At 39.7% G+C, this 22,994-nt stretch overlaps 1 protein-coding gene across 1 annotated transcript in view; it reads left to right on the top strand.

The window, feature by feature from the left end:
- Nucleotides 1-22,994, top strand: part of zgc:113337 (uncharacterized protein LOC503741 homolog) — a 34,267-nt gene that overhangs the window by 2,335 nt on the left and 8,938 nt on the right. Inside the window, exons 3-7 of the mRNA XM_017713475.2 lie at nt 1,053-1,128; nt 1,791-2,111; nt 5,654-5,983; nt 11,456-11,740; nt 16,272-16,373. Coding sequence (XP_017568964.1) covers nt 1,059-1,128; nt 1,791-2,111; nt 5,654-5,983; nt 11,456-11,740; nt 16,272-16,373 — 1,108 coding nt within the window. The 5' untranslated portion in view covers nt 1,053-1,058. The remainder of the gene's footprint in view (nt 1-1,052; nt 1,129-1,790; nt 2,112-5,653; nt 5,984-11,455; nt 11,741-16,271; nt 16,374-22,994) is intronic.

Here is a 22,994-nt window from a genome sequence, read left to right as displayed (position 1 = left end):
GGCATGTCCAAAACATAGGTAGTAAACTTAAAGGGTCTTGCTTGCACTTATCGCATGTAGAGTCGAAATCAGATAATTTTGGACAATCTAACCTCACACCAATGAAGTCGATGTGATGCCTTTGAAAATGGAAGACGAGTACATTCTTCAAATAATTCTGCAAAGTTTTTTCTGAAATTTGCTCATCCATGTCCTCTTCCTACCTGCTCTTAAGATCATCTAAAGCTGTCAAATTATGAGAGATTAGAAGCAAAGTACATTTTTTGGGGATACGAGGTTTTGTTTCCAACAGTGACAATGTGCAACTTTGTCATAACATGTTTCCAAGCTTAACTTACACTTCATAAGTACTTTCTGTACTGCTTAATTTACTTTTAATTTCATTTTAAACCCTCTTAATTAGAGATACTGCTTCATAGCTCAAGAAGTATTAGGTCGTTGGGCTTTCTATGCCTACAAATGTCTAGTGGTGCAGAAATAATTAAATAAATGTAGCATTTTTAAAACTGATTGCGTGAAATGTTATGCAAAATTTTGGATGCTGTATTATTTAATATAAAGGAATTTTCATGTATGTAAATCAGGAACTTCACTCAACATTTCAGCATAGAGGATAGATTTTTCTCTTATTTTTAGTGTATATTGCCAAGGCATTTTTTTCCCCAGCAATTCCAACAATTTCCAAAACTTGCCAATACTTTGGATGCCTGTGTCATACAGAGAATTTGGCAAGTGCTTGAGCTGTCATGAATATATTGCTAAAGGTATCTACATACAGTGTCAGTAAAGCCTTAATGCACTACCAGTGTCTGCTTTGTTTTCATTGCGTTGCTTTTATCAGGACCATATTTTTGTTCTCATTTTTACAGCTATTTTTATGTGACAATGACAAATGATCTTTGCTTGCAAAGTACTTTACTACTCAGCCAGAGAGACAACATTAAATTGATCATGATACCAGTTGCATAGTGTGAAAGCTTCGGCAAATATTGTGATAAAATATTCTTGCTATGTTTCCCACACGGTTAAGTATGTTTTTCTCTCTTTGCCAGGCTAAGATGTTGGATGTCACTCTACCAAAATGCTTGCAGCTGTTTGTCTCCCTGGTCATTGTGTCCAGAATACATGGTATGTTTTTGAAGAATGTTGAAGAAATAATAGTCTTAAAGGTTTCCCAAAAAATGAAAACATTCCTTCACCCCAAATGAACCCAACAGAACATATGTGGTGCCTGAAGTTTGCTTATTAAGTTTTGCACTGGTACCATGAAGCTAATATTGCTAAAAAGTAATGGCTGCTTCTGTACAATAATTAGCATGATGCACTAAACTACATGCCTAAATCACCACGTTTCTTCAAACCATGTCATGTTGTCAAATAATCTCAAATAGACTTGCTTGTGTGGTTTCTGACACTGAATGACATACTGTTATCTAGAAAATGAACAAAAGTACAGTATGAAAACAAAAGCCATGAATTAAAGATGGGTACTACTGCTCCTTTTACCCATGTACTCACTGACACCTCGATACTTCAGTATGATTTAAGGTGTGACGATTTAGTCATGCAGATTACACAGTGCTAATTGGTGGGTATAAACATCCATTACTAGTTAGCTGCAGAAGCCCCCAGTGCAAAACTAAAGAAGCAAACATCAAATACCAAACATGTTTTGGCTGATCAAATACATTTGAAGTGAGGGGGAAATTGTGTACATTAGAGTTTTCACCAGACTGTCACTTTAATCCCATGGTGGTTTGCATATGTTGGTCATTAATGGTGTGTGTCAGGCAGGGTCATGGCCCCAGCGCGTCTGGAGGCTGTTGTGGAGCGTCCCTTCACGATGACCTGCACACTAGTGAGGGCTAAAGGGGAATCAATCAAGCAGGTGCGATGGCTGGACATGCAGAACCAGACACTTATCTCCTATGTGCCTGGACAGCCGGCCAGTGTGAGTGGACAGCAGCATGTAGAGCTAGGAAGTGAAGCACGTGACATCAGCAATGTGATCATCAAGCGCGTCAGCCACAGGGACGAGGGCTGCTACACCTGCATCTTTGACGTGTATCCGTCCGGCTCCAGAGATGGACGCATGTGCCTCATGGTCACTGGTGAGTCCTGAGTGAGCACACAGTGAAAAAGAAGAGGCTTACTGAAGCAGTCCATTTAATCTGGTGTCCCACTACAAAGCATGATTTAGGTCCCCCACTGATGCACTAACTAAATCAAATGTATACATCATATCTACACCATGAATAAAATGTATAATCAAAAGAAAATGAACTTTATATATATATATATATATATATATTATATATATAGTAAAACATTTTAGTTACAGTGGACTGTATGCATTTAACAAGAAAATGTTGTGCTTTACATAACATTCACGTCTAAGGAAAAGTAGTCTTACTATTAATGGTGGGTATTTGTGGATGTGTGAAAACTGGTTTGCTGGTTTGTTAAAGGGAAAAACAACAAATCTTCAAGACAAGTGGCCATTTAAGCCACAGGCTGTGCATTTCAATGGCCAAAACATGAAATGTGTGAGCAGTACTTCTCAGCCCTGGCCCTGGATGCCCACTGCCCTGCACATTTTACTGATTTTCCTGCCCCTTTAGCTCAATAATGGGCTGTTAATGAGCTGATTAATTGGATCAGGTGTGTCTGGAACAGGGAAAACACTAAAAAGTGCAGGTGTAACATGAAGAAGCGATGATGAGGTGGACGCATGTGCGAAGAGAAGCAGGATTTATTATTGGCAAATCCAAACTCGGGGTCTAAACTGTCCAAGGTCACAGAGCAGAGAAAAGGAGGGAAAGACATAATGAGGAACACAAGATAAACACAACGGAGGCCGGAAGGAACAAACACCAAACAATATCAAACACTTCAAACATCAAGCAAATCAAACAAAGACCAGACTAGGGAAAATACAGGGCTTAAATACAGGGACACGTAATGAGACACAGGTGATTAACATAAGGGTAACAGGTGAAAACAATCAAAGGCAGGGTCTGGAAACAAGGGGGCATGACCAGGAAGGAAGCAAAACAAAAGCATATGGACAAGACCAAAACCAAAACAAAAGCACATGGAGGACTGGGAGGGGCCAATCGTGACAGCAGGGCAGTGGGCCTTCAGAAACAGGGTTGAGAAACACTGGACTAGAATACAGCTAATGGTACTGTGGACCTCTGCCCCTAGGTACTGTTTATTTGATTATTGTGCAAAACCAAAATTAATCAACCCCTTAAAATACCAGGATTATTGCATGCTAAGGTTTATTATCCAGTGACTACAGGGAATTCAGTGCAAACAGGTTAATTTATTCTTAGGTGAAAGAAATGTACTATAAAATGTTGGCCCACTGGGGGGCTCTGGCCATTTAATGGGTTAAAGTGGACAAGTACAGTAGACCAGTCTAACTTCAGAACTGGGCTAGTTAACATGTGCTTGCAGTAAAATGTATCAGAGTTAACAAGTTAGAATACTTCAGGAAATTCCCTGTGCTTTTGTGCTTCAGAGCATTTTGGTGTGAGTATTTGGTCAGTTAGTGGACTCTGACCTGGTTTTAATACTGATTGCTTTTAACTGCGTGTGAATAGAAGTGTATTTGTTTGCCTGGCTTTGGGGCGTGAATGAGATTCAGTAAAACTATGTAAAAACTATGTTTTTTATGTCAGAGAGTTATCATGGACAAAACCTGGAACAATTTGCCCTTTGCCTTTTTTTCCAGTCTCAGTTCATCAAGAAGGAAAAAAAATCTTTTGGAAATCTACAAAAGCGTCTCTGTGGAGTTTTCTAAGAATGTCAGAAGCTTGTTGCCAATAATCTGGTTCCACTCTATTTACCACCATTTTTCATAATCTTATGGTGTACTGGCCTGCATCACATCTGTGAAGAGCTCCAAACTTTAAACTGGATGTCAAGAAAACTTTTATTCTGCAGAGAATAAAGCAGGTTTAAGAACAGACTTAAGAACATCTCTCCTGAAATTCAGGGAGTTTGAAGCAGAGGAAAAAGGCTTTTCTGGGAAGGCTTTACCATAGATCATGGAACAGTGTTGCATTCAGAGCATTAGTGAGGTCAGGTACTGATGTTGGATGATCACTTCTGGATCACTCCAACTCCTCCCAAAGGTATTGGACGGAGCTCCATCACTCCAGAGAACACAGGCTCACTGCTGCACAGCTCAATGCTGGGGGGGCTTTATACCCATCTGCCAGATGCTTGGTATTGGGTGTGGTGACCTTATGCTTATCTGTGGCTGCTCTACAGCGCTGTATTCCGATGCTTATGATTTGATGATTTTACAAGTTGTACCTGCACATTTGAACACCTGCATCAGCAGTGCCTGCCCCTTAAATAACTGAAATCTCTAGATACATGGTGTGTCAAGGTTCATTCGGACATTAAGCACAGCCTATATTTTGATTTCATCCAAACAGAAGTGAGAACTCGGACACTAATTCAGGTCATGCTGTATGTTGTATGAAGATGAAGTTTTGAGAGTTTTTACAGGTTTTGAGACGACTCCCTGGCTATTTATCTGCAGACTCATGATTCAGCGTGTGATCAACAAGTTACTGAGTTGATTGCGTCAGGGCTCGTACAGTTTCAGCCAGTCCCAGTGTCAAACTGATTTGTTACCGCTTCTACAGTGGAACTGAAGAGATCCAGAATGATTGGTTGAACCCATTATCTGTAATGTAAGAGGACACATTGTCTCAGACCTCAACACATTTCTATGGTTGTTAGATTCACTTCAGGAAAACTGAATTATATTTAAAACACTTTTGTCTCCCAAAACTCTACTGCCACCAGAAGTATACTGACCATCTAAAGCTGAAATATATGTTTAGTCTGGATGTCTCTATTTGCTCTGATTGCTGCTGCTCTTAAGAGAATAGAAATGTAGCAACATTAACAGGCCTGTCCCACTCTTTAGTAATGGTTGGTCCCTTTGGTGGAGGCTGCAGGAAAAATATGAATTTTAGAGATTAGAAACAGCTGCAAGGTCAGATGGAGGTCTAACTACTTTTAAAAGCTGAAAGTAATTAGATTTCTACCTGAACAAATCAAGGGTTGATAGGTATAACTAGGTACAACTAAAAATAAATAGGTACAACTAATAAATTTCAAAATTGTTTGATTATAGTTCAGAAATTTGGAATCACTTGTTAGAATTTGTACTATATGTAATAACTTCTATGGTGTTGAGTTAAGTATTATAAATTAGTTTTTTTAAGATGTCTTTTTCCATATTTGAGTATTTTGGGAGCAAAACATTATTAAATTAATAATTATAAACTGCAATTATCTATTTATAATGCATCAAGTTCACTTATCGAATATAAGGTGCTCTGGATGTTGATGTAAAGCTTTCTCAATCATTTTAAAATCGTTTGCTGCTCTGTTCATCATTCTGCAAACATTTAAAACTTTTCAAGTGGTCTTACTAATTATTTGAAATCCATGAAGCTGTACAGGACCAGCCTATTAGATTCATTGTATAAATCAACTTGCACCCAGATTTGTTTTGTGTTGCTAAAAACATTGATTCCAGTCTTTTAAAGATTTGTGTATATAGTAGTGTTATTTCATTCTCTCTCACACACACACACACACTCTTTCTCACTCTCTTTCTCAGCATCAGTGGTTCAGGATGGCAATAAGACAGCGGTCAGTGGGAAACAGGCATCTCTGTCCTGCCGGTACGGTCTGCCTGAGAAGGTGGATCAGGTCTTGTGGAAGAAGATGGCAGAACGTGGTGAAACTCTGGAGGTGGCGTCCTATGCTAAGCGAGGTGACCCCACCATAAACGAGGATTATGCAGACCGCACAAGCCTGAGCCACTCTCTGTCTGACTCACAGCTCTCCTTACGGCCAGTCAGGGTGGAGGACGAGGGCTGCTACACCTGCGAATTCCACACCTACCCTGAGGGCACAAAGAGCGCCACCACCTGCCTCACTGTGTTTGGTATGTTCTATAGATGATCAAAAGATGGTTCTGTGACTTTGCCTGGTGTTTCTTAGCATTTCTAGAAGGGTTTCAATTTTCAAATTTACACCCCTGCAGGCATCTATAGGTGATTGGTCTTCCATCACAATCCTTTAAGTTCTGCATTTTAAGCAAATTGTGTTCTATGATTGTATTCAAATATCCCAACAGGAAAATGTTACACTGTTATAAATGCAAAAGCAAATACTTAAAGTTTAATGTTTGTAATTGTTGCTAGCATAAGAAAAAACTGTCCGTGTGTAGAGAAGCTCCAACATCTGTTTCATCTCTCAACACCAGTGAACGATGGACTGATCCCACACACTCATTTATACAGTATGAAATATTGCTGGGATCTGGGATCTTTTCCACTGGGTTGTGAATGTGTGTTAAATGAATGGTCTGGTGGAAAATCAAATTTATAGAATTTTCCTCTTACTTCAGATGTAATCAATCGTCCAAGACATATTTGCTGTCAAAATTTTGTTTCTTTATTTTTGTGCGGGAGCTAAGAAGCTAATGTTGCTGATTTGCACTTGAAGTCAATGGTCACCTGAATCTTTTCCATATATACACACTGCATCCAGATCTTCATTAAAAAGGTACACAGACATGTTAATGAGGTTTAGGACACAGTGTGACATACTATAAAACACTATAAAACTGATTTTTTACCTCTAGTGTCCGTTAGCAACAGTAACCTTAGGCCTCCAGCTCTAAACTGAAGCAGCAAAATTTGGACATTAAATATGTCTTTATTAATCAACTAGATCTGGACCAGATAGGGTAAAACTGTATGAATTTTAAAAATTGTATAAAATCTTTCTCAAACCCTTAAAATGGCTTCTTACTTACTAAGGTTTATTATTCAGTATTATTCAAAGCAAACTGTTTGAGCTATTGTTAGTTTATGGAAGTGCGTAATAAAACTTTTGGCCTGCTGGTGGGCCCTGGCCATGTGAGGTTAATGTGCTATTTTTGGCAAGCGCTTTGTCTGACTGGTGTAACACTCTGTAGGAGTGCACTACATGCAATTGAAAGAACGAATTGTCTCATATACCACAAGGTGTGCATTTTCTAGTCTATTAGGCACTCGTGGTGTTTTGATTAATCTCAAGCAGTGACCTTTTCTGCCTATTCTACTGTTTGACTATTCAGATTTTATGCTATGCTATTGCAACATGAGTATGTGAATTGGGTAGGAACACAAATCCACCTATGGGTGGGGGGCAGTGACAGACTGGTGAGAGATAGTTGAAGACAGTGACAGACTGAGGGGAGAGAGAGAGTGACAGACTGGGAGGAGAGAGAGACAGTGACAGCCTGAGGGGAGAGAGAGTGACAGACTGGGAGGAGAGAGAGACAGTGACAGCCTGAGGGGAGAGAGAGTGACAGACTGGGAGGAGAGAGAGACAGTGACAGCCTGAGGGGAGAGAGAGTGACAGACTGAGGGGAGAGAGAGTGACAGACTGGGAGGAGAGAGAGAATGGCAGACTGAGGGGAGAGAGGGAGAAAGACAGTGGCAGACTGAGGGGAGAGAGAGTGACAGACTGAGGGGAAAGAGAGTGACAGACTGGGAGGAGAGAGAATGGCAGACTGAGGGGAGAGAGGGAGAGAGACAGTGGCAGACTGAGGGGAGAGAGAGTGACAGGGAGTTGTGAAAGGAGCTGATTGTAGGAGGCTGCTGCTGCGGGAGATGTGATTGAGGCTGTGGGTGAAATGCATGATTGTGTCACACAGTGAATCTCTGTGCTCTCCCACTGCCTCGTTTTGTCTCACCATCTTTCTTCTTTTCTCTCTTTTCACTTTGTGTTATCTTTTATTCCAGTATGCAGACTTCTATGTGCCAAAGAATACCACCTAAATCACCCTGACATTCCAGTCTCTCTCTCTCTCTCTCTCTGTGTTTTTATTCACTAGGAGAGAACATTTATTGCATGCAGTTACCATACCACACACTTGATTTGTAACAGACTTACTGATTTGTGTTATTATGGTTTTCAGTCATAGAGAACACACATAAATATGTTTTTTTTGCCAGTTTTATTGCACAATTTCTATTTATTTATTGAGTTTAACATTAGTGGAAAATTCAACATAAATATGCTGTAACTTTTGCACAGGTCATATGTTTTATTTTTCCCCAATATGATAAATTCAACATATAAACAGTAATCATAAAAGATCAACGCAACATTTAATTTAACCAGGGGTGTCCAAACCTTTGCTTTTGACACACCCAGAGAATGATTACGTCCACAATTTTACAAACTTACACAGCTTTACACGGCACATATTTCTTATCTTTTCAAAAAATATATACATACACTATATTGCCAAAAGTATTCACTCATCCATCCAAATAACTGAATGTGTTCCAATCACTTTCATGGCCACAGGTGTATAAAACCAAGCACCTGGGCTTGCAGACTGCTTCTACGAACATTTATGAAAGAATGGGTCGTTCTCAGGAGGTCAGTGAATTCCAGCGTGGTACCCTGATAGAATGCCACCTGTCCAGTAACTCCAGTCGTGAAATTTCTTTGCTAGTAAATATTCCACAGTGAACTGTCAGTGGGATTATAACAAAGTGGAAGCGACTGGGAATGACAGCAACTCAGCCACGAAGTGGTAGGCCATGTAAAATGACAGAGCGGGGTCAGCGGATGCTGAGGCACATAGTGTGAAGAGGTCACCGACTTTCTGCAGAGTCCTCCAAACGTCATGTGGCCTTCATATTAGCTCAAGAACAGCATAGAGAGCTTCATGGAATGGGTTTTCATGGCTGAACAGCTGCATCCAAGCCTTACATCACCAGGCACATAAAGCGTCAAATGCAGTGGTGTAAAGCGCCGCCACTGGACTCTAGAACAGTGGAAATGTGTTCTCTGGAGTGACCAATCACGCTTCTCTGTTTAGCAATCTGATGGATGAGTCTGGGTTTGGTGGTTGCCAGGAGAACGGTACTTGTTTTATTTTTCAGCAGTTGGAACTCTTAATGCTTCAGCACCAAGAGATTTTGGACAATTTCATGCTCCCAACTTTGTGGGAACAGTTTGGGGACGGCCCCTTCCTGTTCCAACATGACTGTGCAAGACATGGATGAACGAGTTTGGTGTGGAAGAACTAAAAACACCTTTAAAACACTTATAAAACACCTTTGAGATGAACTAGAGCAGAGACTGCGAGCCAGGCCTTCTCGTCCAACATCAGTGTCTGACCTCACAAATGCACTTCTGGAAGAATGGTCAGAAATTCCCATATCCACACTTTTAACCCTTGTGGAAAGCCTTTCCAGAAGAGTGGACGCTGTATAAGCTGCAAAGGGTGGGCCGACATCATATTAAACCCTATGGATTAAGAATGGGATGTCCCCCTTAAGTTCATATGCATGTGAAAGCAGACGAGCAAATACTTTTGGAAATATGGTGTATCTCCACTAAATTTGCCACTGATGTTTTGTCACATGCTCAAGTCATTTAAAAGCAACAAAATAATACCCAATTTATGTTGTTTTATTTCAAATGTGCTTATTTGAAAACCTGATTAGATGAAAGAATACTAAGCTGAGGTTGGAGCAATAATGCGCCTGCCTCTAATCTTGATCAGTCTCAGATTGTCTCAGAAGATACACAAGAGGGTGTGGTCATGAAATTCTGCACAGTTAGTCTGAATAAGAAAGAAACTTGTGGCGTAGATTTACAAACCAAACTTAACTGCTTTAGCCAACACAAATACTCATACTTTATATAAAAAAGCTTTTCTCACAGGTTCAGCTAATAGAGAGCAGGCCGTATGATGTCTTGAGAGACTGTGTATTGCAAGAACAAAGCTTTGCTTGCTGATGCATACCAGGCATTCTTCCCAAGCATACACCCGCTCAGAGTGTTAGATATACTGCTACCCACACAGATCTCTGCCTAAACTGATGGTTCGGCCAGTAAATCAATTTCCATCTTACCCCAAATGCAGCTGATCAGCCAAGGCATGATCAGTGTCTGGAGTTTGCCTCTTTACTTTTGGATTGGGTCTCAAAAGTTAAGGTAGTTAACAAGCAATGGGAGTTTAGCGTTGTGCCAACTACGTGATCATGCATCAACATTACGTTATGTTGAATTATTTGAATAGACAAACTTTTGTGGTTTCTGACATTGTTTGATACTGTTTTCTATAAAAGTGAACATGCATACATTTCATAGTAAAAAAAGACACTAAAAACAATAATTCCAGCTGAATTATAACCTGATTTTTCTTACTTTTGTCCGTTTTTATATCTCGTCACTTTATACTGTATCAAATTTTCATGATGAATGGACCAATAGAAATGACCCAATATGACAGCGAAAAAAATCTGGTTACATTTCCTCCTCCTGTACTGTTTTAAAGATACAAGGTTTTGTTCTGACAGTGACGAGTGTTATACAGCGTCAGGAGCAACATAAACAAATCTATTAGAGATTACTTTAAGGAGCACTCTGTCCCAAAACTAGCGTTTAAAACTGCACTATGTAAGATTCTTTTTGGTAAAATTGCCAAGAGAAAAAACATTTCTGAAATGTGGTGTCCGTGAGCTGCTTCAAATCTAAAATAGTTTGTGTCGGTTTAGATTTTGCTGGAGCTTTTCTGATGATGTCATATGTCTTTATGTATTAACGTCACAGTCACAGGCTCAAAAGGTTTTAGATGTCATTCATAAAGTTCTGACTGTTAATTCATCCACTCAGGGAAGGGGTCAGAGGCACAGCGGACATTAAAAAAATTTGTTCAACATGTTTGTGCAGTTACACATTCCCACCATGGATATATATGTAGCCTTAATATGTTATTTGTAATAATATATAATATACTGTATTGCTGCACTACTTTAAGAACCCCCCACATCACTCCACCCCAACCCCCAAAATACTGTCTTCTAACATAGCCGCTTATGTAGTGGTTAACAAATACAGACGTTATACTCAGATTATACTCAGAGTAATGTCAACAATATAGATTCTTTCTGAAAGTTAATGGACATTTCAAACAGCTCTCATGTATTAACACCAAAGTGCTTTTAGTTTTTCAAAAGTTCTTCTCACCTTCAAGATACATAGAAGTGGAACTTCTCAGGTTTAACCAGAAACTCCCACTCTGGATACATGAGTATGGTGCTGCCGTAGTTGCCAGCAGACTACAGATGGAGTGATAAAAACATTTCCCATTTTTACCTGGGCTCTTTGAAGCAATGTGTGATGATTTAGACATGCAGTTTGCACAGTGCCAATGGTTTGATATAAGCCTCCACTACATGATAGCTGCAGTAGCCTATTAGCTCCAGTGCAAAACTAAACTTCTGCAAACATTTGTGGAAAAATGAGAATGGGATTGATAAAAACATAATTTTATACTCTTCATAAACTCTCGCTCTGCTCTGCTCATGTGGTTTGTATTGTATTTTCCTTCCCTCATTAGTCCTTCCTAAACCTCAAGTGAGCTACAAAACCACGTCTCCAGGTGTGATAGAGGCTAACTGTACAGCCGCGGCCCGCCCAAAGGCTGAAATTGTCTGGAACGTGGAAGGAGACAACAGGACCCTGGGGCCTCCTGTGTTCACCGTCACACCACAGGACGACGGCACCATTCTGGTCATCAGCACTCTCACTGTACAGGCCAGACTCCTGAAGGACGTATCTGTCAAATGCCTAGTCCACCACAAAGGGCTGGAGTCTGCCATAGCTGTATCCATGAACACCAAGAGTGAGTATGAAGATAAGGGTGCTGTTAGAGTGCTGGAAGGCCACAGTGTGGTCCAGTATCATTCGTGCTTAACCATGCAGGAACTTTATAAAATATACCTGAATTTCATTCTAAATTTGTTCGGCATACAAATGATTTATAAAAGCAGAATGTTCATGAATGATTAAGATCAAGTGACCCTTATTAGTCCCACAACGGGAAAATTTCATCTCCACATTTCAACACATTCGCGCAGTGACACAGCACATACACACTAGTGAACACACACTAGGGGACAGTGAGCACACTTGCCTGGAGTGTTGGGCAGCCCTATCCGCAGTGAGTGGGGAACAGTTAGGGGTTAGGTGCCTTGCTCAAGGGTACTTCAGTCAAGTACTTTTGGCTCGGGGGATCAAACCAGTGACCTTCCTGTTACTGGGAGAAGCTTTGCACTGTAAGTACCATTTTACTAAAACACTTGCATAAACTACTGCTACAGTGCATAAGTAACTTCTGTCTAATACGTCATGTTATTATTTTTTGAAGATGGTGCTACATTTTTCCCCTGCCAGACAGGTCTTGAATCACATACATTTCCCAAAGGACTCTGCTACAACAGCTATTTCCACCAGTACACACATCATTGTTTTATGTTTGAATCATTGTCTCCAATAGTATAACTATTATATTATAGTATAGACTTGTCTGGCTGTCTGGAACTGATGGCTTATTTTACACCAGGTCAAAGCTTGACTTAAAGCCAGACTTGCTAATGATTGGAGGCCTACTGATAGGAGAATGTTCCACCAGCAAAAAAGACAAGTTGATGTTGAGGTTTTTGTCACCTGTGCTAAATGTAGTCTCTTAATATATCATCACTGTCCAATTAATAACAAGTATCTCCAAAATATTAACTTTAGAGGAGAAGTCAAAAATACTCTTACCTTGCAATGTAAATCAATGTAAAGAGGTGTTGTTTAAGTGATTTTAGAGCATTTCTGTGGGTCTAATTGTCATGAAATTTTACACAATGTAAAGGACGGCTGGTTGAAACAATGTAGAAAGCTAAAAATCAACAAAAATGGAGATATAGTTTTCATTGGACAGTGACGATTCACATTGATATTACCAAAATAATGATGTACAAAACTCTCTTGCACAAAATAGCAATGATAACCAATATACAATATCCTTAATGTGGTAAAGCAGGTTATGCCTTAAGAGTCAATGAGCCAGATGATGATTGTGCTTCATTCAGTGTTGAATGACTATTTGTAGTTAGTATATTTCTCTAATGCTACATGGTTGTGCTTGACTTTATTGTGCTATAAACAAGCCATGGTCATGCACTTCCAATCCCTAAATCTATGCCATGCTACATTTACCTCCAAAATGCTACAGCAATACTGCTAATGAAGTACTTGATAAACTCAAACCTCTCATAAACATGTAAGAAGTATGTATATCAGTGCTGGAAACTGTAGCTGAGTGTTTGAGTGTGTTTGCGGCTCAGGAAGTAACACTTAGCAAATGTTCCTTTATGCTTAGTCATTTCACACATTTTGGGCATCAGATTATATCTGGACAGAGATTATAGAGATTATCTACCTGAAGATGCACCCACATCTGATCGCTCCAACCAATTCAGGAGATGGTCTGAGATACAGTAGTTTAGTCAGATGTTATACAAGCATTAATGTATCTGTTTCTTTGAGCTACATTCATGAACCAAAACCCCTCCCAGCACTGTGACTCCTCCCTTGTAATGTTTTAGGCATCTGTCATCTTTTTGAGTAGAACAGGAAAAATCAGGAACAACACTGGTGACCAGTTGTTATATATGAGCTGATGTGCCTCTTACGCGCCACATAGCAATCGCATCAGAGTAACAAGAGATGCATTTGACTACCAATTGTAAATGCCTTGGCCTGCTAGGTCCAATCCTAGTGCTGCAATTGCCTGCAAGCAAACTCACAGAGAAAAAGGAAAGGACAGAGAAGCAGATTTGATAGTTAAAAGTCATGTTTTGGGTGGAGCAGTCTGACACTGTGTTTCACAGCCTACTCTGGGTAGGAGAAGTCATGGCGATACTGTACAATGTTTCCAATTTTCCTCAAAATTCTTCTCATAGACCTAATGTTGCATTAAAAGCTCAGGGGCTAATGATTAAAGACCCAGGGCTGTAGCCCAAAATAATGTTCAGCTCGAATGTCTTTGACGTTCAGTGTTCACCTCTCTCTGTGCATGTTTTTCCTGGCTCAGACCCCCAGAACTCAGCTGCTCTTGGACAGAAATATTAGCCAGACTTAAACCCAGAAAAAATAGAAGAATGAATGTCATCTGGTTTTTTAAAGCCAAGCCTTAGAGGTTCTCACACGCAGAAGATGGGTGGGGAAAAAAAAGAGACAAATGTAATAAACCGCAGCTGCTTGAATAGCAGGTACAATGAAAGTCTTCTCTAGTTATCAACTGTGGCTATTTGGACAAAAAGCCTGTTTCTGCCCTCTACTCTTCACCTTTAATAACGTGATATCCAAAGAACACAAAAGCCAAGAATATGTAGATGCATCAGGAATGAATGTTACCAAGTCTCCTTTTACTCTTAAAGAAATGAATAATATGTTTCCATAGCGATGTGAACGGTGTTCTGAATGTGTGGACGTTCACCCAGAAACTATAGGAGGGCATCCAACAATAAAGGCAGCATGAAGCTTCTTTTAGGCTGTGACAGAAAACATAGAAGCACACAGAAAGCTTCAGTTCCACAAACTCATCAATTTTACTATGCTCACCAACTACTCTGGGGGCAGATTTGAATGAGGTAACAGAGATAAAGACAAATAAATTATCAGTTTATGTTAGGTAGGATAGGATTGATGTGCAGACTTAAAGGCATATATTCTATGAATGTGGCTACCAAGCAAAGACAGCACAATCAGTCCAGCCCTTAAGTCAAAGAGGACACAGTAGGAGTCATGCTCTTATATCAAGCCTTGACAAAGTTAATGTGATATATTCCTAAATGTTTATAAACCATTGACAAGAAGTGCTGTGTGTGTCTTACCCTTTTGACCCACATTTTCAGTTGCCAATCTTAGTCTTTGCTTATTTTATACACATGCCAGCTGTTTTTCTTGATGCTGTTAAAAGCATCCAGGCATCAGTTTTAAAGGGCCCATATCCCATTTTTCTTTGTTGTTTGTCCCCTGACGACCCTTTTGTGTGATTCTATGTACCAAAAACAGCTGTTATCAAATTTCACATGACCATTTTCCAACCTCTCTTCATCCCTTAGAATTAAAGAATCCTTATCACTGTTTGTTTATACGTAAATAAGCTCTGCTCTGATTGGCTGTCCTGCATTGTTTCTTAGTCAAAAAGCAATCCAGACTGAAGCACTTCTTGTCATTTATAACTTTGGCATGAATGGGTGGGGCTAAACCACTGTAGGCTGAATGTATTACATCACCAAATAAATAAATAAATTAATTAAAAAGGCAGTTTTTACAGCTTAGTTTCCTTATATGGGCTTTATGGACTGGAGAGTAAAAGGTACGTTGTTTTGACAATGTTTACATCAGTAGCGAGCTCTTAAACGCCAAACAGCAAGGAGTACCAGCAGCAGACCTTTTGCTCCTTGGCTGATCCTGTCAACACGGGGTATCGTGGTGTAATTTTAATTAAGCTCTGGTGTAGGTTTGTCCTTGGCTGATTAACTCTGACTTTTCATTCGAAGTCAATATAAAACGCAGTATGGATAAAAACATTCGCACCAATGTCCTCCTCACTAGCAGTCATGTTACTCTCGGCTTCAGTCACAAACCAACACGCCAGCTTGCTTTTGTCACTAGCTTAGTTTCCAGAGCCTGCGTGTCCCCACAGCAGGCAGAACTTGTCATAAAGTTAGCCATAACAAAGCCCACCCCTGTAGAGGGAAGATAAATGGTCTCTCATTGAATTACTACAGCTTGGCCCTCTGTAAATTTATAGCTGGACCAACAATCACTAACATCCTTTCCAGCAACAGCAGGTACAGCAAAATTCTGATGGGGGAGACAAAGGGGCTTCTTTAATTTAACCCTTCACAGTCCAGTACAAATGGAATAGGCAGATTTAAAGGATTTATTTGCTAAGATTTGGATTAGATGTTAATTGTAAAAATTTGATCAGATAAAAGTAGAACTGCTCAAATTTTAAAATATCATTTTTAGAATCTTAGGCCCTTTCTGAGGGTATAGAGGGCACTGATGGTTCCCCTCTGGTTTACATACAACTTCAAAATCAGTTTTCCACGCTAGGGGCCTTTTAAGATACTTGAAGTTTCACTGTGAAAGATTCTGACACTCTAATAGAGAATGTGACCTTCTGTAACAGCAAGTGGTGATGTTATTGAACAAATGATTAACTATGATTTGTTGAAGTTTGCTAGAGTAAACTGGCATGAATTAGTGTATTGCAAGTGGTGATAATTAGTACCATATAAGCATTTTTAATTAAACATAGAAAAATAAGATGAACAACTTAGCATGCATCTCTCTTTTCTCTCCCTCAGTTGGAACAGCGCTGGCCATCTTGATCTCTGTAACTGCAGTGGCCTTTCTGCTGGTCATCTGTCTTTGTGTCTGCCTGTGGAAGTGCGTTCTGCGTAAAGATGGTAAGTCTGTGTGTGTATATTATTTCCCACTGCAGCCAGCAGGCCTGAATTTGTTCTCAGTTCCTATAAATTACTCTTTTCATTGCCAACCTCAAGGCTGTGGTATGAGTTTAACAATGCAGAGGGTAAATAATATTTGATGCACACCCTACAGAGGACATCCTATTCTGCTATAGACGTAACAGCAAATTATTTCTCAGTAAAACAGCTCTGCATATCGCTGTCGGAGCAAAACCTCATATCTCCAAAATGTCAACTTTACAGGAGAAGGAAAAAAACATGCATTACTTTTAATGTAAGTCAATAGAACCAGAATTTTTTCCAAGTAATTTTTGGCCATATATTTTGGTCCGTCCTTCATGAAATTTACACACAATATAAAGGCCAACATGCATTTTCAAATGGTCAAAAACTGAAAATCGACAAAAATAGAGATACGAGGTTTTGTTCCGACAACAGTGACATACAGCAAAACTCCTGAAGGGCAGTGGGGCCCTCAAAATAGGATTGAGAATGACTGTCACACTATTTTTCTAATCAACAATAAAGAAATGGTTTAATCAAAAGTCAAATATGCATCATTTTACCCCTTCCTTGTACAGAAGTCGATCAGCAAAGCCATGTGTTGTGTCTGAACGCAAGCTGTGAGGCTAATGCTGCTAACAAGTAATGGAACTGCTATAGAAGCCCAAATCTATCAACTGGACAAACTACAAGCCTAAATCAATAAAATAAAATCTGAAGATTTTCCAAGGTTTTTGTATAATTAAGTAGTTAACATGTATGCAAGGTCATTCAGAGTGGTTTGACCTGATGTTCTGTTCCAGAAACATTGAGTCAGAATTGTTTACTGTGGTGGTGATAAGAACCAGACATCTGAAGCTTTTAATGGCTCTAAAAACTACCTCGCAGAGAGTTATAATGCTAAATAGTTACAATTGTGAGACAAAATTTTGGTCTAAAGCAGTTATTTAAATCCATTCAATGCAAAATCGTCTGCAAAGAAAACTTTTAATCAGATTTACCGATTTTTGTCCGTGTCAGCATAACATAAACCTCAGAATACATGTTTCACTGGTGGTTTCGGATAGTAAGTGTAGACATTAGCAAGTCTATAAGCACACCAGGGGTTGTAATGTGGTTTCTGATCCTATGACATACTGTTATATGTATAAAAATGGGCGATCAGTGGGCGATTTCTTCTGACTCAAGCCCGTTCTATTTCTGGAAAAGTGGCTCTAGGAGTCTTTTGAGAAACTATTCAACAGAGGGACTCCCTCAGTGCTATGTGACAACTGCGGTGACCCTTTGTGTACTGGGGGCAGGCACTGTCATTTCACTGACTCTCCACAGCTGGTCAAACATCCTCATCCTGGTGTGAGTGCTTGTCAGCAGTTTGCAATAATGTCTTTGTGAAGTTTATGATTTTCAGTGCCAAATAGGGAGGGAAGATATGGTTATTCCTTAAATAACTGCCTGTGAGAATGTGCTTATACTGGGGAAAAAATAAAAATAAAAAATCAGGATATCCCAAGGACTGCTAGCACAATGGCTGGTTATTTGTCCCCAGAGCACTATTAGTGGAGATGCCACTGAACAAACACTCAAAATAAAAAAAAATTTAAAAAAAGCTTTAAATATCACATGATCTGAATTGGGCCAACACCAGACGAAAATGCTTTGGATGGAATATTGAATTTGATCTGATTCAAAATGTATCACTTCATTAATAACAATGAAAGGTAAAGTAGGTCACATGACAACAGTAATGCTAACAGTATACTAGAACTGCAATTCCTTTTTTAGTCTGTTTAGTAGTTAAGATATATTTAAGTTTATTCCATGTAAAATTCCATGTCTTTCCTTGGACTTGGAAAGTTGCGCAAGTCATGTTGCTATTGTTACAACCCCATATTTAGTCTAGGGCGCTGTGGGATCAGTAACATGCCACAGTCAAAGACTGACCTGGTGATGAGGAGTTCAAAGCTTGACAAAGCAACCAATAGAGCTTTTGAAGCCTTTTATTAAAACAACCACCAGCCACACTGAAAGAATCAAACTGTGCCAGTGCACGCCCGCTGGCCTAGGCAACTACAGAGTAGACGTGTGTGGTGCAGATGTACAGGCACACCTCTCTTACCTGTTTGAAACCCCAGGTTATACAAATAATCAAACAATTTTTTGTAAAACTAAAGTTAAAAGTGTGCAGGGAAAGTACCAAAACTAAAGCACTTCCCCAACACAAGAGACACACTCTGAAAAGCTGCGCCAAAAGACTCACCAGCAAAATACTTAAAGGACACTCCCAACACAAGAGATTAACCCACAACACACATGTAATCAGTTCTCTCTCACTCTTCAGCCATCTTGAAGACTTCCTTTTAAGTCTTAAGCTCCTCCCCCAGATACACCAGCCAGGCCTCTGACTGTTCCGAGGTCTTCCACACATGAGCACCTGTGAAACGAGAAGGACTAGAAGAGAGACACACACAAAAACCCAAAAAAGCATGCTTAAACGTAACACTATGTACTTCTTCCTGTAGGGTGTTTTAGTAGTTTGATGGTACTGTCAGAAGGCCTTCTCAAGCCAAAGTGGCGTTGTGCTATATGGCTTTTTTTCACATGGCCTGCCGTATGCTGGATCATTGATATTAGTATTGGCCTTGTAGTTCAGGCCATAAATATATGTTACTAGCCCCTCTGAAGGAGTTTGTTTTAACATATTTTACCTGGTACATAGAAGTTTTACAGTTTCTCAGTAAAGAGCCCTTGCAGCTGCTATTTTCCATTTCTGCGGTCTAACTGAAACCTGGTTAAGCTATGCCTTATATTTATAGTCAATGACATATCTACAACTTACTGAAGGCCCCATGAAATTTCTCATGAAATTGGTCTCTCCAATTGGAAATCTAAATGCGACTGGTTGATCATACTGTCACTTCCAAATTTTCTTGGAAGGTAATGTATCCGGCCACTCCTCAGAACTCCTCAGAGAGCTTGCTTTTCTTTATCTACATAGACACCATAGTGAAAAAACCCTGATTGACAATTTAGCATTTTCAGGATCCTGTTTTGCTTCCAACCGAAATTTAACAATGAAATAAAGTATTATAAATATGATTACAATACTAACAGAGATTAAATAGAACAAGCTGAATGATGCTATTGGACAAAAATGAATACAGACATGTATTTTTTTGTTACTGGAAATTGTTAGGCTTTCTCTGAAGATCTGAAAAGGCCTGTGGGTTTCCCGCTGGTTCTGTCTAGGCAGCAGGCGAAGGGACAGGCCCAGGTTCTCTTACAGTTCAGTTTGAACCTCCGTGTCACTGTTGGGTGGCAGCATATCTCGCTTCTGTGTTTCTGGCTTCAGCACGAAGGAGGTGTTCTTCCCCCGGCTGGAAACATGGCTGCTTTTTTCCTGTGAAAGAAGCAGGAAGGTGGGTGAGTGGCGGCGGTTCAGCCACTGGCTCAAACTTTCCCAAAACACACAAGCCTTAGTAGGAGTTTTCCCATCATTTTTATCGATTGGCTGAGTTTCAGATGTTCATTTCGGTAGTTTTGACTGACATGCAGTTTCATTTACTTTTTCAGTTGGACTGTTATTTGAAGGTGTCTGTCTCAGTTGGGGAACTACACTGGGCTTCACAGATGCTTTCTGAATTTTGTCACTATGCGGGGTAAAACCCACTATTGGGCTTATTCAAAATGATTGTATAACTAAAACTAAAAATGTGAACATGAGGGAAATACAGATCTGAAGATATGCAGCCATGATTTCTTCACACTGAAATTCTGAACATTCTTCTGAACACCTTTTTTCACTTATGGGTTTACCCAAGCGGTTTATGGAAAATATTTGCACTGGTTCACTTGAGATGCCTTATTTGAATGAGCTGTGTAACATACAGTCACTGTCATAACCGAGCCTCATAAGAAAAAAAAGGGATTTTTGACTTTAAACTACATTAATTAGATTTTCCTTTTATTTTCCAGTGCAACCAATTTTTGGACAAATATTAGGGTTTATAGACTCTACAGATCTACATGTAAGCTTTTTCCTTTTTTTTTTCTTGGAGCCTCTGTGCTCACAAACGGGTCTGTCAGAATGTACAGATTCTTCAGATAGTTTTGCAAAGCCCAAACCACCACTACAGATCAGTGCCAGAATAACCGGCAACCACTCTGGTTTGTGGTTGCCTCTTTAATGAAACGATGCAAGTGGCGCCAACCACAGATAGTTTTGAGGTTTATATGACAGGCAGAGCAGTCAAGCCAAACACATTTCTCAGTAATGCAGGAAAAACTCGGAATTTGGCAGAAAATTTAAGAAAATTTCAAACACTGTGCCAATTGATATCTGTATCTACCAAAAGTTAGAACACCAAACTCATTTTAAACATTTTGTACCTTGGCCTTCACATTCCTTGGAAAAAAAATCCAGATCTGTCATTGGTTTGTATAACCCCAATTCAAATGAAGTTGGGATGTTGTGTAAAACATAAATAAAAACAGAATATGATGATTTGCAAATCCTTTTCAACCTATATTCAATTGAATACACTACAAAGTCAAGATATTTAATGTTCAAACAGATAAACTTTATTGTTTTTTGCAAATATTCACTCATTTTGAATTTGATGCCTGCAACACATTCCAAAGAAGTTGGGACAGGGGCATGTTTACCACTGTGTTACATCACCTTTCCTTTTAACAACACTCAATAAGCGTTTGGGAACTGAGGACACTAATTGGTGAAGCTCTGTAGGTGGAATTCTTTCCCATTCTTGCTTGATGCACAACTTCAGTTGCTCAACAGTCCGGGGTCTCCGTTGTCGTATTTTGGGCTTCATAATGTGCCACACATTTTCAATGGGAGACAGGTCTGGACTGCAGGCAGGCCAGTCTAGTACCTGCACTCTTTTACTACGAAGCCATGCTGTTGTCACATGTGCAGAATGTGGCTTGGCATTGTCTTGCTGAAATAAGCAGGGACGACCCTGAAAAAGACGTTGCTTGGATGGCAGCATATGTTGCTCTAAAACCTGTATGTACCTTTCAGCATTAATGGTGCCTTCACAGATATACAAGTTACCCATGCCATGGGCACTAACACACCCCCACACCATCAGAGATGCTGGCTTTTGAACTTTGCGCTGATAACAATCCGGACAGTCCTTTTCCTCTTTGGCCCGGAGGACACGACGTCCATGATTTCCAAAAACAATTTGAAGTGTGGACTCGTCAGACCACAGGACACTTTTCTACTTTGCGTCAGTCCATCTCAGGTGAGCTCGGGCCCAGAGAAGCGGGCGGCGTTTCTGGGTGTTGTTGATATGTGGCTTTCGCTTTGCATGGCAGAGTTTTAACTTGCACTTGTAGATGGAGCGATGAACTGTGTTCACTGACAGTGGTTTTCTGAAGTGTTCCTGAGCCCATGTGGTGATATCCATTACAGAATGATGTCAGTTTTTAATGCAGTGCCGCCTGAGGGATCGAAGGTCACGGGCATTCAATGTTGGTTTTCTTCCTTGCTGCTTACTTGCAGAGATTTCTCCAGATTCTCTGAATCTTTTGATGATATTATGGACTGTAGATGATGAAATCCCTAAATTCCTTGAAATTGCACGTTGAGAAACGTTGTTCTTAAACTGTTGGACTATTTGCTCATGCAGTTGTTCACAAAGTTTCGAATTAACCTGTTCACCTGTGGAATGTTCCAAACAGGTGTTTTTTGAGCATTCCTCAACTTTCCCAGTCTTTTGTTGCCCCTGTCCCAACTTCTTTGAAACATGTTGCAGGCATTACATTCAAAATGAGTGAATATTTGCAAAAAACAATAAAGTTTTTTCCGTTTGAACATTAAATATCTTGTCTTTGTAGTGTAATCAATTGAATATAGGTTGAAAAGGATTTGCCAATCATCGTATTCTGTTTTACATAACATCCCAACTTCACTGGAATTGGGGTTGTACATTGGTTTTACCCTGCAATAAAACAAGTGAAATCATCTCACATCTAGTCAGAATGTCCAGTGTTGCTAATTTTGTTGAATGTATGCATTTGGAACAAATTCAAGCAGTGTGCTGGCACTGCATGTGTTCTGCATGTGCTGCACCCAGTGAATTAACTGTGCCAGCTCATTTGTTCATCTACAGTGACTCCATTCAGATTACAAGCATAGTGCAACTTAAAGTTAAATGAATGAACCAACGCTTTTTTACTCACGTCTCAAGGTTTTCCAAAACCTATCAATTTTATTAACTTACCTGTATCTTCAGGGATTATGGGTAAGAGGCAGCCTCCACTTTGATCACCATATTATATAAAACAAAATCCCAAATCTAGCTGCAGGCTTGAGTGATGACAAGTGGGCAGAGCCAAGTGGAGCTGGAGCTGGTGAGTTTCTGTGGTGTCTGTCTACAACCCTACTTCCAAAAAAATTGGGTTTTTGTGTAAAATGTAAATAAATGTCAATAAAAACAGAATGCAATGATCTGAAGATCTCATAGACCTATATTTTATTCACAATAGAACAGTGAACACATATCAGATGTTGAAAGTGAGCCATTTTAACATTTCATGAAAAACATGAGCAGCTTATGTCAGGAAAGTTTACCA

This window comes from Pygocentrus nattereri, chromosome 6 (genome assembly GCF_015220715.1).
Source record: "Pygocentrus nattereri isolate fPygNat1 chromosome 6, fPygNat1.pri, whole genome shotgun sequence".
In the NCBI taxonomy this organism is placed as follows: Eukaryota; Metazoa; Chordata; class Actinopteri; order Characiformes; family Serrasalmidae; genus Pygocentrus; species Pygocentrus nattereri.
This window is presented reverse-complemented; position numbering and strand designations above follow the sequence as displayed.